This window comes from Sciurus vulgaris (genome assembly GCF_902686455.1).
Source record: "Sciurus vulgaris genome assembly, chromosome: 4".
Classification (NCBI taxonomy): domain Eukaryota; kingdom Metazoa; phylum Chordata; class Mammalia; order Rodentia; family Sciuridae; genus Sciurus; species Sciurus vulgaris.
In genome coordinates, this window is record NC_136464.1 from 143,217,272 (window position 1) to 143,235,026 (window position 17,755).

At 35.9% G+C, this 17,755-nt stretch overlaps 2 protein-coding genes across 3 annotated transcripts in view; one reads left to right on the forward strand and one right to left on the reverse strand.

The window, feature by feature from the left end:
• COG3 (component of oligomeric golgi complex 3) overlaps positions 1–17,755 on the forward strand; it is a 54,406-nt gene that overhangs the window by 33,639 nt on the left and 3,012 nt on the right. For both annotated transcript variants that reach the window (XM_079136982.1, XM_079136981.1), the window contains exons 16-21: positions 970–1,059; positions 3,978–4,098; positions 6,478–6,566; positions 6,675–6,809; positions 12,531–12,606; positions 16,831–16,958. In XM_079136982.1, the coding sequence (XP_078993108.1) occupies positions 970–1,059; positions 3,978–4,098; positions 6,478–6,566; positions 6,675–6,809; positions 12,531–12,606; positions 16,831–16,958 (639 nt within the window). The remainder of the gene's footprint in view (positions 1–969; positions 1,060–3,977; positions 4,099–6,477; positions 6,567–6,674; positions 6,810–12,530; positions 12,607–16,830; positions 16,959–17,755) is intronic.
• ERICH6B (glutamate rich 6B) overlaps positions 1–17,755 on the reverse strand; it is a 124,661-nt gene that overhangs the window by 26,215 nt on the left and 80,691 nt on the right. The window lies entirely within an intron of this gene.

Consider the following 17,755-nt stretch of genomic DNA (forward strand, 5'->3'; position numbering starts at 1 on the left):
GCAGGGAGGGCAGCAAGGAGACTGATGGGAATCCCTGTCTGACCAATATGCCACACATCTGGGAAGGTACAGAAATGTCAGGATTAAATTTGGATTCATACTTCATATACCAATTTGTAACCCATTTCCCCCCCACTTAATTATATTTTATAAGAATTTTACCACTTCCTTCAGCATTCTTTTTATTTATGCATAGTAGTTTATAACTTAGTTTACTGGTGTTTTATTTGTCAATCTCCCATCAATGAACATTTCCATTATATCTAGTTACTTACTGTTTTAAATAATACCATTTAAAGAGCTGTTTGTATGAATCTTAAAATGCAGTGCTGCCTAATTGCCTGGGATTGGTTTTAGAAGTAGACATATTGGAAGGTTTGTTTTACAGTTAGTTTTACAGCTTTAAAAAACAGACCACTGGTGATACGCTTTTAATCCCAGCTATTCTGGAGGCTGAGGCAGGAGGATTGTAAATTCATGATCACCCTTGGCAATTTAGTGAGACCCTGTCTCAAAATAAAAAGGACTGGGGATGTAGCGCAGTAGTAGAGTGCCCCTGATTTCCATCTCCAGTGCAGCCAAAACAAACATAATCACACAAATAAATAAAAATAATAATTAAAAACAACAACAACATGAGATTATATTGGAATGAGGGCCTCTTTGAGGTCAGAAGCCTTCCTTCCTCTTGATCCCTATACTTCCCAGCATCTAGCACAGCATTCAAGAGGTGGTAGCACATATTTATTAAAGATCACGTGAGTACTTGCAGATGTGAGTGCACATTTCAAAACTATGTGTTGGTCTAGAAAGGTTGCATGGGAATAGAAAACTCCAAGAGGAAAGGTATCAGTAATAAACAGTAGTGAAGGCAAGCATGCATTGTTTGCTGCACTCAGGGCTTAGGGTTTTTTCTTTTTGTCTCTTTTGTGAAGTGCCACAGGCTGATGTTCTCTTTTATTCCACCAGAGGGCGGTGTTCCAGGGATTATCACAGGAAGCATTGTCTGCCTGCATTCAGTCTTTACTGGGAGCATCAGAGTCTATCAGCAAAAACAAGGTTTGATGAAGTGTTAGGTGAAATTTTATTACCTATAATATGGTGCAATATAGCATTTTATTTATAGGCACAGAAATTTAAAGCTGTTTTGACAATAAGATTTGTTTAATATGATTGAATTTTGAGGCCCTTTGAGAGAAGCTAGTATTTCATTATAGTGCTCAATAAAGACTGCACTAAGAGAGTCCAGCTTTGCTGGACCAAAAATGGTACTTAGTTTATCAGTTCTATAAGTAAAGGTTTCTTGCTGATTCCCTGAAATACCAAGAGTGTGTGCTTTCAAGGATGTCAACATTTTAACCATCTCTGCAATGGTGATTTAAATAGTTGAATAGTATCACCAGGAGGAAATTAGCTTGTCAATTTTTTTTTTTTTAGTTGTAGGTGAACACAGTAACTTTATTTATTTATATGTGGTGCTGAAGCATGCTAGGCGAGTGCTCTACCACTGAGCCACAACCCCAGCCCTAGCTTGTCAATTTTGAGGAAAGGCAATTGTGGCCCTTGGGGTCATAATCAGGATGGGATCTTGTGTTGAAAACTGCTGGCTGTGCTTCTCCCAAGGCACTGAGTTGTTTTTTTTTGTTTTGTTTTGTTTTTGTTTTTCCAAGAAGTAGAGCATGGTTGACAGTGTTGCTCAGCTTCACTCTTCACTTAAAATACTTGTCACATACAGGGAGGGAGCTGTAGGGACTGTTTTCAGCCAAAATTAAACTACTGCTTGGACTGTTTGAATCCTATGACTTCCAGATTTGCAAACTTGATTTCTAACTTCCAAGACTTTTGATTGAAAAAAAAAAAAAAAAAGTCTCCTTATGAAAGAATTTGAGGTCTTGATGTTAGAAAAGCTTTACCTTTGTGACCACTATGTTCTATTCATGAAATGGAGAGTTGAAATGAAATTTTTACAGAGGGACTAAAAGAGTATGGAGAATAAAATTACAAATAGGAAAATTTAAATTTTACATATTACTTGCAAGTCTGACCTCTCACATTTTTTGTAATAGTGGAAACTAGAGAATGTGTCTAACATTAGAGAAACAGTTGAGTAAATTTGGGCATATTCTATATGGTGGAATTTTACACAGCCATTAAATTTTTAAAAAATGAAACAATAAGATTTAACTGAAGTATGTTCAGGCAAAAAGAAAGGACACAAATCAGATGTATAATCTAACTATGTAATGAAAAATGTATTAAATATGTGCTAGAGAAAACTTTTTTGTGACTTATGGATGCTTTTTGCCCCTATATCCTACAAATTTCCTGAGGAGCATATTTTTCTTAGATCACTAGGAGGAAAAGAATGACCTAATTAAGAAAAATTTATGTGCTTATATCCCCTTTTACGATTGTCTTCTCTTTTAAGCTTTTGATCATTCAGCCTTCTGTCCTCATTATCTGTAAGCCATGCTCTTTTATTCATTTCCTACATATTATAAGGGGTTTAAGTATATGTGAAGAAGCCCTCAGTTTGGTAAGCATTAGCGTATTTGTTTTCATTGCTAAGTTTATGTACTTATTGCCTTTTAGTTTTTTTAAAAAACCCGTGAAGTGGTACACATCTGTATTCCCAGCAGCTCAGGAGGCTGAGGCAGAAGGATCTCTAGTTCAAAGGTAGTCTCTGCAAAAGCAGGCACTAAACAACTCAGTGAGACCCTGTCTCTAAATAAAATACAAAATAGGGCTGGGGATGTAGCTCAGTGGCCAGGTGCCTCTGAGTTCAATCCCCTGTGCCCAGAAAAACAAAACAAAACCCAGTGAAATGGCTTGATGTGCTAGAGATTTTTTCTAGTTTTTAAGGCAGGAAATTATTATTACATTCTTAAGTAAATTCACAAGGTGCTATTTAGTAAATTCACAAGGTGCTATTTGCTGGGTTACAAAGCAGAGGACGTTTATATGATAGTATTTTTGCTCTCAGAGTCTTAGTTCTTTTAAAAATAGAGTAAGTATCTTACCAATGTGTAGCATTTATCCTTATTTGGTGCTCTGTTGACAATGCAAAGAGAGTTTTCATTGCATAAGTCAAATGTACTTATGTTTATTAGAAGTGGAGAGGGAAAGATTAGCGAGGTGTCACTTTGTTTAGTAACCCTTTAGATCTATAATGTTTTACTGAAGAATAACTTCATCTTTTTCTAATGTAAAACCTTTCATTTGAAGTCTTTTTGAAATAAGATTCTACCATGAGTAGTAACAAGAAAACCCACATTTAGTCTTGCTTTTACTGATACGCAGACTCTTGAAATGAAAGCTATGGTTATTTATTGTTTTGGAATTGTGTCAGAACTTTGAGAACTTAGTTACGATACAAGTTTCTTAGAGATAGGTCCTGACAGGGTGAAAGGGCATGCAGGATGCTCAGGGGTGTAGATAGTCAGTGCTCTCTTGGTAGCAGGATAATCCAAAATGGTGACCCCAAACCATCTTACATTCAGAAGGTTCTTTTGTACTTTTGTAAAAAAGAATGGAGTATGTCTGATGTTCTGGATATGGAAATCACTTTGATCAGGTAATGAAAACTATCTTCCTGAAGAGAACTGGAAGGCCACGGAGGGCAGAATCATACTTATGCCTGGAGCTCCTGCTCCATGCTCGTGTTGGATGGCAGCATCTTTTCTACCTCTGCACCATGTGAAAATAGATTTGACTTCTTTTTCTACATTTGGTGTTTATTGCCTTTAGTCTGATTCACTTTTTTGGATTTCCTAAGAGCAAATGATATTAAGAGGTTGAAGCAAGATTTTTCTATATACTTCTAACACAGGTAAAATGGGAAGAGTTCATTGTACAGCAAAGGCACATTGGTGCCATAAGGCTATAAAATTAGGTAGATTAGTGTTGATTAATAACATCTCTTATATGTGCCTATTTTGATTTAATCTGTGATAATATTTTTCTCTTTTTTGATTTAGACTCAGATTGATGGACAACTTTTCTTAATTAAGCACCTTTTGATTCTTCGTGAACAAATTGCTCCATTTCACACTGAATTCACCATTAAGGAAATTTCCCTGGACCTCAAGAAAACTAGAGGTACTTTGTTGTCCTGGCTGGCACAATTGGGTGTGTTTGACTTGTCCCAATGTGTCAGCACAGGTTATAGGTTTATTTTATGTTCATCTGCAATTTGTTTTGCATGCTTTGCTTGCTAAGTATGTTTCTTGTTCTCACTGAGCTATCAATATCCTAATTACTTCTAACTTGCTATATTTTCTTTGAGAATTCTATGTGAGCATTTCAATTTGTAATATACTATTACCATGTTAGACTCTGCCACATATTACTTACAACCAGTTAGAAAATGAAAAATCATATATAGCTGCTTAATAAATAGTACCTGATAACTAATTGGTATGATTTTAAACATGGAGTTGAGTTTGTCAGTTTATGAAAATTCAGGAAGTCAGAGTAAAAATGGGAGGATTACTTGTTTAAGAGTCTCAGAGTTGGTTTTCTTTTTTTGTTCATCATTTCCTAGCTCTTGTGTGGTCTTGGATGGGTGTTTTGTCTTCCTGCCTGACCTTCTTCCTAAGTAAAACGAGCATAATGAACTCGTTATAATACTCTAACTGGGTTATCAAGATCATTAAGAATGAAAATATGCTAAGGTGTTTTCTAAGTTTCAGGTACTGAAGTGAGCTTATGTAGTATTGTTAAATCAGCTGGTTGGTAAGTAATCATGTAGATGGGGTCTTGGAATTGGTAATAAATATTGTCTCATTGTGGAAAAAGATGATTCATCCATTCTGATGATTATCTCTGAATTAATGAGAGATGACATTTAAAAGATCAGAGTAGCTACTTTCCAAGCTGTTGTTCTTCAAAAATTAAGGATATAACACAAACATCACTCATTTCCCTTAATTACTTACAAATTTTTGTGAACTTAATCTTTTCAAAGAGATTTATGCTCTTATGCCTTAAGCAATCTGCGTATGTAGTGAATTAACTTTCTCAAGTATGGTGGCAATTGAGAAAATAGTCACTAAAATTATTTTCTCTGTTTTGTGATTCAGAGCAACCCCAAATACAGAAATTTCAAATATAGTAGGATTTAGTTCCTTAATTACTTTGCTTATCTGATTTAATTCAGCTGAGATCCACTGTGGCTCCTGATGAGTCTTAATAAAACAGTTTGCCTCTTTTCCCCTAATCTCTCACCTGCCCACCATAGAGAATACTTTTTGGTTTATAAAGTGTGTATGTGTGTGTATCTTTTTTTTTTTAAAGCAGAAACCAGATTTCCTGGCTTTTGCCTTTACAAAATGCACAAGTTTTAAAAGCATATTTAGAGGCTTCTTATCTCCCAGTTCTCTGGTTGATTGCCTTCTTTTCTATCAGTGTGAGGTTCTGGGGATGGTGCTTTTTTCTTGAAGAATTCCTGGCTGTTGATGTCTGTTTTAAGTAATGGGATAGAGTAGGGTTGATTTATTTTAATTTTTTTCTAATTCATAATTTTTTTTTTTTTTTTGCCTCTTGTTGCTAGTGTGGATTCACTGAGATGTGAGAAGATGAAATATCCTAAGATTTTGACAAAATTTGGTTTAAAGCATGTTTTCTCCCATGTATTTTGAATCTTATATAACCCAACCAGATGGTGATTTGATTCTATTTATTGCAAACAGAATCTTTCAGGTATCTTACAAAAAGACAGCAGAAACAGTCATTTACTAAAGCTTTTCTCTGAATACTGAATCTGATAGAAGTTCTTTTTCATTAAGACCCAGATCAAGGCAGTAGCATGTGCTTGCAAAACCAGGGATGGAAGCATTTCATGCTTTGCTTTCTGCAGTTGGGCAAAGTGAAACAAAGCAAAGAAATGGCCCTTTTTGGTTTTTTTTTTTTCTATCACTTAATAATAATTGCTATCTTCACTTTTAAGCCTCTAACCTCTCACGACTAATGTTATATCTTATTGCATTTGAACATCAATGAGACCTCAGTTAGTACTTATAGATTCTAGTTAGTCTGGAGGTTGAGGGGTAAATAAGTCCTCTTGGTGTTTTCTTCCTGGCTGACACATTATTTTATTCACACTCCTTCAAGTGAATAAATTTCTGTGCCAGTCAGGACATTAACAAATCTGGGTAAGTATGTGAATATTTTTAAAAAAATCTATTTAACATCCTAAAAATAAAGCAGTGAAATTTTATGATGTCAAGTACCATTTATCATTTTTCTGTAAATGGCAAATTGAAATTAATAGTCATTTTGTAATTCAACTTATAGAAAATAACTGTATGGATACTGTAGCCTTTATTGGTACTCATCTTACCATCAGCCATTCATGGAGGTGAGCTGGTGAAGATGAATGCCTTGTGGCTTTGTGGTAGTAAAGAACTAATGTTTGTCACACAGGACTTCTCTGTTGAAACTGTACATGTTTACTGGATGAGAAATTTTGTTTCACAGATGCAGCATTTAAAATCCTGAACCCTATGACTGTTCCAAGATTTTTTAGGCTGAATAGCAACAATGCCTTGATAGAGTTCTTGTTGGAGGTGAGAAGAGTCTGTTTCATTGGTGGTGGGAGATAAATGACATTCTTTACGCGTCTGGTAATTTCTAGGCACATAAAAACAGGAGGAAATTGTCATCTTCTTTTTAAGGGTACTCCTGAGATAAGAGAACATTATCTTGATTCTAAAAAAGATGTAGACCGGCATCTGAAATCGGCCTGTGAGCAGTTTATTCAGCAGCAGACCAAGTTGTTTGTAGAGCAGCTGGAGGAGTTCATGACAAAGGTATAGACGGGGTGTCTGCTTGGTAAAGTCATTTCGCATTCTTCCCTGGCTTTGCTTTTGAATTACCCTCTTGTGAAAACTCTGAAGGAGCTGGTTGTCCAAGTCTTAGTGATTAGGAAATCATCCTATTTCCTATTACAGAAACTTTTGGTTCATGAACTTTTAGATATGCTTGAGAGTTTTTGTTTTGAAGAGGAAGCGAGCAAATGCTGCAGAGCTATTGTTGCGTTGAGTGACCTGCATACGAGCCGCTGCTCGCAGTCTCCTGGATGCTCACTTCCTCCTATACCTGCATGGCAACAACTGCGGATATTCTATTACTTGAAATAGAGGGTTTATTTTTCTTCTTCCTTTTGTGTGCTATTTGCCCCTTTCATTTTTTGCGAGCTTAATTGAGAATTGAAGATTTTCTGTCACTGCATCGTTGACTGCCATGTATGTGAATTTACCATATGTGGATATGATAGGCTGACTCTCTGTCTCCTAAGCTAAAATCCATTGATTGGTGCAGAGCAGAGCCGATCATGGTCATTCTAACATTCTTGTTCAATCAACCTAATTATTTTTTTTTAAATGTGTCATTGCTGAGGCCTTAAAAATGTTTAAAAAAAAATTCTAAAATTAACTTTCGTTTATTAAATCTCTAGTGTCTACCCCAGACTTGGGTTAGAGAACTTTATAAAAAGAATGAAAATATGGTGGTCCTTTCTTCAAGTTGAAGTAGTCTTAACTGGTTAGGCAAGATGTTTTTATAAAATAACCAATAAACAGCTATGCAGATTGTTATTTAGTAACTTAGTGGGTTATCAACACTAACATGCTTAAGGCCTATGATAGACAAAAGATATAAATTAAGCCTGGTGTGGTTGTGCATGCCTATAATCCCAGTGACTTGAGAGGCTGAGGCAGGAGGATTTCAAGTCCAAAGCCAGCCTTAGCAACTTAGTGAGGCCCTAAGCACCTGTCCTGCCACTGCTGTGGCTCAGGCCGAGGAAGCAAAGTTAGGGGGCTCCTGCAGTTGAAAAAACATGAGAGGCATGGTTGGGACAGTAGACTTCCTTTACTTGGAGGTGGCAATAGCCCCCAGCCAGCCCCACTTAACCCTCAACCAGTTCATTTAGCACCTGATCATTTCTGTAAACCTTCTTTATATGCAGGCCAGACAAAAAAGGCACATTACTATTAAGTTACGTAAGTGGGTGCATGCTCCCAAGTAAATGTTCATGACCTTGAGTACATAGGTTGAATCAGGGTATTCATGATCTTGATTACATACTAAAATCATAGCCCCATCTCCACCCCCAAGCCTCAGCAAGAGAGCCTAACTACAGCCATTTTGGGCCTGCCCTGCAACAACTTAGTGAGACCTTGTTTCAAAATAAAAAATAAAAAGGGTTGGAGGAATGGCTTAGTAGTTAAGTGCCCCTGGCTTCAGTCCTCAGAACGAAAAACAAAACAAAACAAAAAAAACCCAAAACAACCACTTTAAAAAAAAAAAAATTCATTGGTGTGTATTGATTTAATGTATTAATGGATTTTAGTCCATGAATATTAATTTAGAATGTTTGTGTATATGTGTATTTTTCCCCCACCACAAAACATTTAAAAGAAGGGTGGTAAAAATATTCTGTACCAGATTTCAATTTAAAAAAAAAAAGCAGGGTGGTGGTGGTTTACAAGTGTTGATAGTTTGTAGTTTTCAGAAAAGTTACCATTTTTACTGAAATTATTCTCAAGGAAAACTGGCTTGTAAACTATAATGTGTATTTCTGAGAGTACATTGACATTAGTACTGGTAGGAAATATTATAGACAGACACTGTGCAATAATAGCAGCTGAATGAATCTTCTGAAATCTGCGAGTTGATTATAATAAACTCTGGGATTAAAGGCTTGTTCTAGACCAGTTTTTTTAGAAATCAGGAGAGTCAAAATTTATTGATAAAGTTGTTCATGTTGACTTCAGAACTCAAGTTTGATAAATATGGTCTAACAGGACAGTTGCATATTTTGGAAGATTCTGGACTAAGAACATTTAAAAAGGAAATGGATATTTTCAAAGGAAAAAAATCTTCCAAGTCTGAATTATGTAATAGTTCACCGTGGACATGCTGCACATACATAATGGGGATTCCCCGGACAAGTGTTCATGGACTTCTTCACCAACCTCCTTTCTTTTTTCTGCGTTGGGGGTGCTCTACCACTGAATTACATCCCCAGCCCTTTCAATTTTTCATTTTGAGAATGTGGTTTCACCACATTTCCTGGCCTCTAACTTGATATCTTTCTGCCTCAGCCTCTTGAGTCACTGGGATTAGAGGTGTGTACCACTAAGCATAGCTTAGGGACCTCTTTTTATATCCCCTTCACTATGGAGTAAGAAGGGAAGGGCCTGTGTCTTACCATCATGAAGAGCCCAGTCTCAGTTCACGTGATCAGTCTACAGTGCTCTTGCTCAGATCACACAGTTTCCTCTGTCCCTCACTGCTGTTTGGTGAGTTTCTAGTCCTAGTATTTAGTGGATACCACAGTCTAGAGGACCGAGCATCCCTTTTGTGTTATCTTATTCCAAATTCAGGTTCCTTCCAGTCCTGCTGGCATAGAGTGAGTCAGAGACAGAGAGTCAGACGGGCAGGCAGACACACACACACATAAACACTAGAGTTCATACCAACATATGTGATCATTTAAGACATTGTGTCTTAGAATTTGTTGACCCAGCATTTTTTACTTTATTTGATGACTGTTACTAGCATTCTGAGTAACAGAAGAGAAAAAAGATTTTAGAACTTCAAAATGCTTTTCTCTAAAGGTATACCTCAGCGTTATCACCTGCAAGTTCAGAACCTCAGGCTTTTCTATTTAGTTAGTATTTATAAGGGCAACTGTGCTTGTACCTTGATAAATGATTACAGTATCCATAGGTACAGAAAGGAGACAGGATTTCATTTTTCATTTAAATGTACATTTGTAGGTCTCAGTATTACCATTTAGATGTAAGCCTTATCATCAAAGGTCCTCAGCTTATTTATAAATTGACTGATTAGGGCTGGGGAGATAGCTCAGCTGGTAGAGTGCTTGCCTCACAAGCATAAGACCCTGAGTTTGATCCCTAGTACCGCAAAGAAACAAAAACAAAACAAATAAATTGACTGATTAAAAAAAAAAAAAAAAAAATATATATATATATATATATGGGTTGACACAATGAAACAAACTGTGTCTAGAGAACATTCTTGGCATCAGACGACTTTTAAACCTAAACACTCAAGATATGATTCCAGCGCCCTTTTATCTGCTGTAAGTTGGCTTTTTTTGTTTGTGCGGCTTCTTTCTAGGCTCTCCTGTTGAGATGCTTCATTTTCTTTAATTCTAGCCACATCCCTGGTACCTGGAGTCAAGGGAAGCCCTCTAAGTATTTGAAAGATCTGAAAAAAATATAATATTGTTTTGAGTGTTGGGGATAGAGGTACCTATGAAAACATTTGAATCAGATTATTTTCTTTGAAATTTTAAAAACTGTTGATGCATTTTTACTGTTTAGAATTCTATGGTACTGGATATTGCTTGAAACTCTTAAGCAGGACTTGGGTTGGTGGTAGGTGTAACAAAAAGAGGTAAAAACTTGGAGTTAGGAATGTGTGCTCCCAGACCCTCTTCTCCACCTGCTGACTGAAACTGTTGGCAGATCTATTCCTCTGATCAGTTCTCTAACCTCTACAGTCAGGTTGGCTGTAGCATCCATCCTCCTGTCTATGGTTACTGGGAGGACCAAATAATATTAAGTGTGTAAAAGCACTTTGTAATTGTAAAGTACTACAGAAGCGTTATTTTAAAGTAAAATAGAAAAAATTTGAGGTAAAGATTTTACTTTAGCAAAAAGTCTAAATTAAGGCATTTTAAAGGAAATACGATTTTGGATTTATAGCTAAGCTATAAGTATTTCTGGTGAGACCAGTTTATGCTAAAAATGCAGGCATATATGTAAAAAATACCACTTTTTTTTCAAGCAGTTTAATAATGTATTGCAAGTTTATTCTTAATAATCCCTTTGAAGTGTTATTAATTTCCTCTGTAACCCTATAAATTTTCTTAATGTAGTGCATGTAATAGAATTTGACCTATACATTTAATTCCTGCTCTCAAGGAATTACCTTGTGGCAAATCAAGAAAGGAAGATATGAACATTAAAATGGGTATTTCAATTCAGTAGGAGATGTGGGTCTTTGTTCATCTCTGGGATTTTAAAAAAGATGAGAATTATTGGGGAGAATATTTTTTATTCCCCTGAATACCAGACATTTCTTCTTCCTACTATGCCTTCTCTGGGTTTCTTTCAAAGGAAAGATGATCTCAACACACCCAGGAAAACTTTCAAAGGAAATACTCCTTGAGTTTGGATTTACAGATAAGTAAATTATCTGGATAGTAAATGAATATACAAATTTGTATATGTTTTTAAAACAAACTTCCTAAATATATATCATCAGGAAGCTGGTTAAATTGTGGGATCATCAATGGAATAGCAAGCAGCCATTATGATTAAAACTGTCAGACCCAGAAAAATGTCCAGAATATAGATTTAAGTGGGAAATGTTCCCATTTTTACAGATGTATACACATGAATGTATATTTTTATATTGGAAAATATTTGGGATAATATACACTGAAGTGTGGATGTGTTTTTCTTTTAGCATTGTCTAAGTAAACTATAATCCTATGTGCGATTTGTTTTTAAAAGACACATTTGGCAATGAAAAATAAAGACATGGAGAAGCACTGTGAGAGGAGGAAAGGGGCAAGTTTACACACATGGGCAGCAAAGACAGGCAAAGGCCTAGGGTGGTCCAAGAGTAAAAATAGGAACTAGAAATGAAGAAAGCTGGAGAAATCAGATTTAACCTTATGTATGTCTCTTCCCATCCTCTGTCTGAATATTTGTGCCTTTTCAAGAGAAAGCTAGAATCTGTGCTCAGGTTTTTCTGATGAGTCTTTCCAGTGGGACCAAGGCTATGACCTGAACCTTTGGGAGTATATGACTGTCCATTAAAAAGAAATGTTTTATGCAATTGCAGTCTCTCATCCAGTTTAGCCACCCCATTTTCCCATCACAGTGTATGATGACACTTAACACAGCAGTCTTGTCCAAGCAGCTAAATGTACTTTGTTTGCATTCACTTCTCTATATTGCTGCTACAGAATGGAAAGAAATGAATAGAAGATCAGCTCCCAAGTCTGTATTTTTAGTTCCTGTAGTCAAGCATGCCTTTTGATGGTATCGAAAAATCCTGTTTTGTTTTGTTTTTTTAAAGACATTCTCTCTGCCTGTGATATAGACTGGGGTGACATTTTTCTAATAAAATACAGTAATAATTTAATATTAACAGTCCATTTTAGAGAGATCTGTTTTGTGTTTACATTTCTCTAGGGTTTCATTTTTGTCTTCCTACCCTGAAGTATCTCAGGCAGAATGCCATATAAGATTTTGGTATGGGTTTTTTTTACAAGCTAACATATACCTTGAAATAACAAAAGAAAGCTTTTTCTGAAAAATTGTATTACTATAAAGGAATATAAGATATGGTGCAATTTTGTTAGTGTTGCACATTTGATTATCAGTATGCTTTAATAGGCTTAAATGGTGTTTTGTATCCTTTGAGAGTGGTACCAGTTTCATTTGTCACCTGTGAAATGAAGCTTTTCTTCTTGTCTCCTTTACTAGGTTTCAGCATTAAAAACAATGGCCAGTCAGGGAGGCCCCAAGTATACCCTCTCACAGCAGCCTTGGGCGCAGCCAGGTAATCAGATTTTACTATTTTGGATTTCTTTTTTAAGATATTATTGATTTGCATTTTTATAGTCCTTGCAGGTACAGCTTTAAGTTGTTTTCTATTCACTTTGGGGCTCTACATCTGACTTACTGCAGATTCAGTTTGGAGCTAACAGGTCTTAATTGGCCAGCACTGCTAGCATCTCAACAAGCATTCCAAGGAAGGAAGAATTAAAAATAAACTCACCTAGTTAAAAGTAAAATCAGGCATGGATGGAAACATTTTGGGTCTACTGATTTCTGTATACCTGCCATTCATTGGTTTGTAGCTTTGTGAACATAACTGTATTTGAGACATATGTGGAGAGAGAACACCTATTTTCAAGTGTATGAAGAAATATTGGGCCACTATTTTGTTACATATTTTCTCTGAGTTCTACTCTCTGTTGATGTTTTGGAGTGTTTGAAAAAAAAAATCATAAAAATTGAAGTATCAGTTGTGAGTTGGCAGGTAATATCATTGCCTGATTCATAGATATATTTGAGATGTTTCCAATTTTACGCTTCCCTGAATGAAAATTTTTGTGTATATGTATGCTACCTGTTTCATTTTGGGAAAGGTTCCCCCCCCCCACTATAATTACCTTCTATTAATTGTATAAATCAATGAGTTTCATTCATTGACATTTCTATACATGCAAATATTATGCTTTGATCATATCTACCCTCCTTGCTACCCTCCCTCGTGTCTTCCTGACCCATCCCTTTCCCTTCGATTTTTTTTTTTTTTTGTGTGTGGTGCAGGGGTTTGAACCCAGGGCCTTGTGTACACTAGACAAGCACTCTACCATTGAGCTGTAAGCCCAGTCTGATGGGAGGGTTCTTTAGTTTTAGATGTTAGACATTTAAAATTGAACCTAACTTTGTGGATTGTTTTTTGGTACATTTTGTGACATTTTAAGTTGCTATTAAATCAGAATAAATAATTTTGTTAAACATATCTCTGGCTACCCTGACCCATATTTTGAAAATGAAAAGAATGAAATGGTGAAAGAACAGTGTTTTAATAATGTGTAAGCAGTGCCCAAGTTGGAGAGTAGTTTTTTACTCCTAGTGAGAGTTTGAAAGAGTGGTTCTGGTTTTGCATCCACAAAAGTTAGCTGTCTGCAGACACCTAATCTGGAATCAGCTTTTTGAAATGATTGCTTTTCCATATTGAATGGCTGTTATATCTGTCAGGTGTTCATTTCCTTTGGGAAAAAGGATTAAAACTCTTGTAAGCCTCCAGGTTTCTCAGTTGTTATGAATGCCTCAGGTTAATTTGAAGTTGGGCCAAGAAATTGAGTAACTATGATTTCTTAGGAAGATGTGTTAATGTTATCTTTGAAAGGAAGACAGAATTGTATTTCAAATGTTCCTAATGTGCACTTAAAGGATGTCAATTCAGGTTTGCACTGATTTGTTTTATTGCAAATGACTTTTTGTATATTGTAACGGAGAGTGTGAATATTCTGTCTTTATTATTTTAAACATTTGGATTGTGCATGAGAATGAAATCTGAAACCTCTTTAAAAAACAGAGCACACTTGATGGAGTAGTACATTTTGTCAAAAGAAAAGCAAGATTTTTTTACCGACAGTATTGGGAATTCTGATCATAGGTTGCCTTTTTGTCCACCACCTATTCTCATTCTTCATAGTCAAGAAGCAGACTTCCTAGTTCCCAACTCAGGGTGACTCTTGGAGTCATTTCATGATCTCTGGATGAATTGGAGCCTTTGGCTTAAGGTTTCAGTCACTCACAAGGCTTATTTAGAAATAGGAGCTGATTTGTATTTTGAATGTTTATGTAAATGAAACCTCTTGGATGCAATAAATCTTTCTTAAAATAGATAAAAACAGCAAATAGGCATAGGCATATTTAGTACAGCTAAGCTCTGAGATTTGGTGTATAATTAACATATTACTTTTTCCCTTTTGGAAAAATTCTTTCTCTCAAAATAGGGACTGTCATTTTCTCAAGCAGAATTCTGATAGAATTCAGTGTTAGATGTATTGGACTCTTAAGCATAACTAGAATTATCAGTAAGGCAGCAGTAGATAAAAGGAAACTGACAAAAGGACAGATTGAAATGGGCTTGCTGTTTTGTCACATAACACATTTGGTTTCTTTCTAAGTGAGGAAACCTTAGTGTATATAGAGATGACAATTCAGTTTGTCTTGTGTATCTTCTGCCCATTTAGCCACAGTGAACAGTGGAGTTGGGTTTTCATGATCGGTAGTACATGACATCCACACTTCAGTGTCAAAGAGATTTATGTGCCTATGGGGGTGGGAGCATCAAGAACGGTCCAGGAGCTATCTTGAAGCCCCTCTGCCCAAGAAACCCAGGGTTATCAGTTTATGCAGCCTGTCGACTGTCATGTTGTTGGCGATCATGTCATGGTGAATAAACTCTTAGGAAAGGATGCTGTTTTGTTAATTCATCCTAGGGAATGAGTGGATACTATATTCACTAGCCTGCACAGTCATTTTGTGGTTATCAAGGGCTCTGAAAACCCATGTAGTGATCCCTGAAGTATGTTAGTGATGATAGAGCCAGAGCCCACGGAGGAAGTGTCTTGAAGGAGCTTTCATTTGTTTAATGAAAAATAAGCAATTCTGAACTGTTTTCTTGAGAGCCAATATATTTTGTTACCTTATTTTACCACAACCCTCCTCAATTTAAAAACATTTTTTCAAATGCTATAAAATTTTTCAAGGTATAAAATGAAAATATAATTCTCTTCTCCACCTGCATACTAGTCCTGCTCTTAAAGGCAGTTTCTTTCCCAGCACAGATGGACTTAGAAAAAGTTACTCAAATGAGATTGTACTATACCTCTTGCCTTCTCACTTACTGTGTGTCTTATAGCCTTTCCTGTACCAGCATATCCTTTTCTGTCCGCTATTTTTAATGGACACACAGAATGCATCATTGTAGCATAATGGCTTTAGTAATTCTATTAGTGGATATTTAAATTATTTTCATTTTTCTATATTACTATTTGATAAATATCCCTGTACACACATATCTTTTTAATATGTGAGTGTGTAAATAGGATATATTTTTTGCAGTGAAAATAAGTGAAAGAGCATGTGTATTTTCAGTTTTGCTGGAAATTAACCTGATATTCCTCCAGAGAGGTTGAACACTCATCAGCAACTGATGAAGATACAGTTGTCCTTCAGTATTGATTGGGGATTGGTTCCAGGACTCCCCTGCCTCAGATGTCAAAATCCCGATGTTTAAGTCTGCCATATAAAATGGGTTATTTGCAAAAACCCTGTGACCATCCTCCTATATACTTTGTCATCTCTAGATTACTTATAATACCTAATACAACATGAATGCTATGTAAACTGTTGTTATATTGTATAGAGAATAATGAAAAAAGCCTGTACATAATTCAGATTTTTTCCTGAATATTTTTGATCTGTAGTTGGTTGAATCCATGAATGTAGAACTTGCAGATATGGAAGGCAGACTTCCTCTTTCCCCACACCATTGTCAAACATGGATATCCAGTCTTTCAGCCTGCCAATTTTTGTCCATTTGTAAATATCTCACTGCTTTCATTTGCATTTCTTTAATTTTGAGTGATGTTGAACATGTGTGGAATCATCTTTCCTTCTGTAGCTATCTAGGTAGTTTCTTCACGATGACTACTCTTCTCTCCATGTAGCTCTTTCAGGTACTACACCTGAGTTAAATAGTTGTTTTAGTTAAAAACTTTTAGAATTCTATTTGCTGTCTGATAAAGCAGTATAAGAACACAACAAATGGATATTTAGTTTCCCTTAGATATGTGTAGATATCTTCTCAGTTACGTAAATGAGACAGACAGTACTTCTGACTGAGTCGGTTGGGCTGATAGAGAAGCTCACTTACTATGAATTCTCACAAGTATCTAAAAATGATGATTTTGAAAAGAAAAAAACAAAAAAAATCTTATCTTCAGATTCCAAAGGCATGTATTACAGCCCCTAAGGATGTCCTAAAGCATGCTGGGGGAGTTCTTTGCTGTCTTAGTTGTTGAGATTAGTTGTGTATATAGTAGATACTTAATAAATGTTTGTAGAGCTAATGGTTAAACTTGATAAATAAACAAGGAAAGTGAGAGATGTTCTTTGTGGAAATAAGAGTCTTTTGCTATTTTTCTCTTTATTCTCTTCTGAATTTGTGACCCTAACTGGTTTAATTTCTTTGCAGCAAAGGTCAATGACCTTGTGGTGACTGCCTATAAGACAATAAAAGCAAAGCTGCCTTTGACATTGAGAAGCATGTCATTATACCTATCCAATAAAGACACTGAGTTCATCTTGTTTAAACCTGTTAGGGTGAGTAGCACAATAATTTATCTGTAAGTTGGCCAGTGACTTCTAGTGTTCTTTTCTCATATAGCATTTTTCTCTTCCTGTAGATGTTTAAAAATGTTGATATATTATTTTAGTGAAATCGATTATTTCTTTTTCCCCCAAATTTACTTTGTCTTCTGTTTTTAATGTTAACTTTGTATACTTTATTTGTTTGTTTGTTTGTGGTACCAGGGATTGAACCCACTGGTACTTAGCCACTGAGCCACATCCCCAACCCATTTTATTTTTTTATTTTGAGATGGTCTCCCTAAGTTGCCTAGGGTCTTGCTAAGTTGCAGGGACTGGCTTTTAATGTTAATTTTGAGAGTAGAAACTAGTACATAGGCAAAAAAGCAGACCCTCACATTTTGCAAGTGGCCCAGCATTTGAGAAGGCAGTATTCTAGGAACCCTGTTTTTTTAATGAGTGATGGAAATAAATGGTGTGTGGCAGCCTGCGAGACATAAGTGTCATAGCAAAATTTAGACTCATAACTTCTATTTCTTTGTTGAGCTTACATCTTTACCCAAGGCATGGGTTAGTTTTTAAAGTACATTTTGTGTGTCTTGGAACTTCATCTTTTATATAAGAATTGCTAACTACTCTTATTCTCTGGGGGTACAGGGCTTGCTAGAGTTTAGTTTTTCTAGGAAATGTTATCTGATAAGTCTTCATCAGGTTGTGCTGGCATGTGAAATATTAAGTGCAAATTATATGTCTTGGTAATCTCATGAAAGATTCATTTCTTCCACTCATTTTGGCAAACAGCATGATGATTT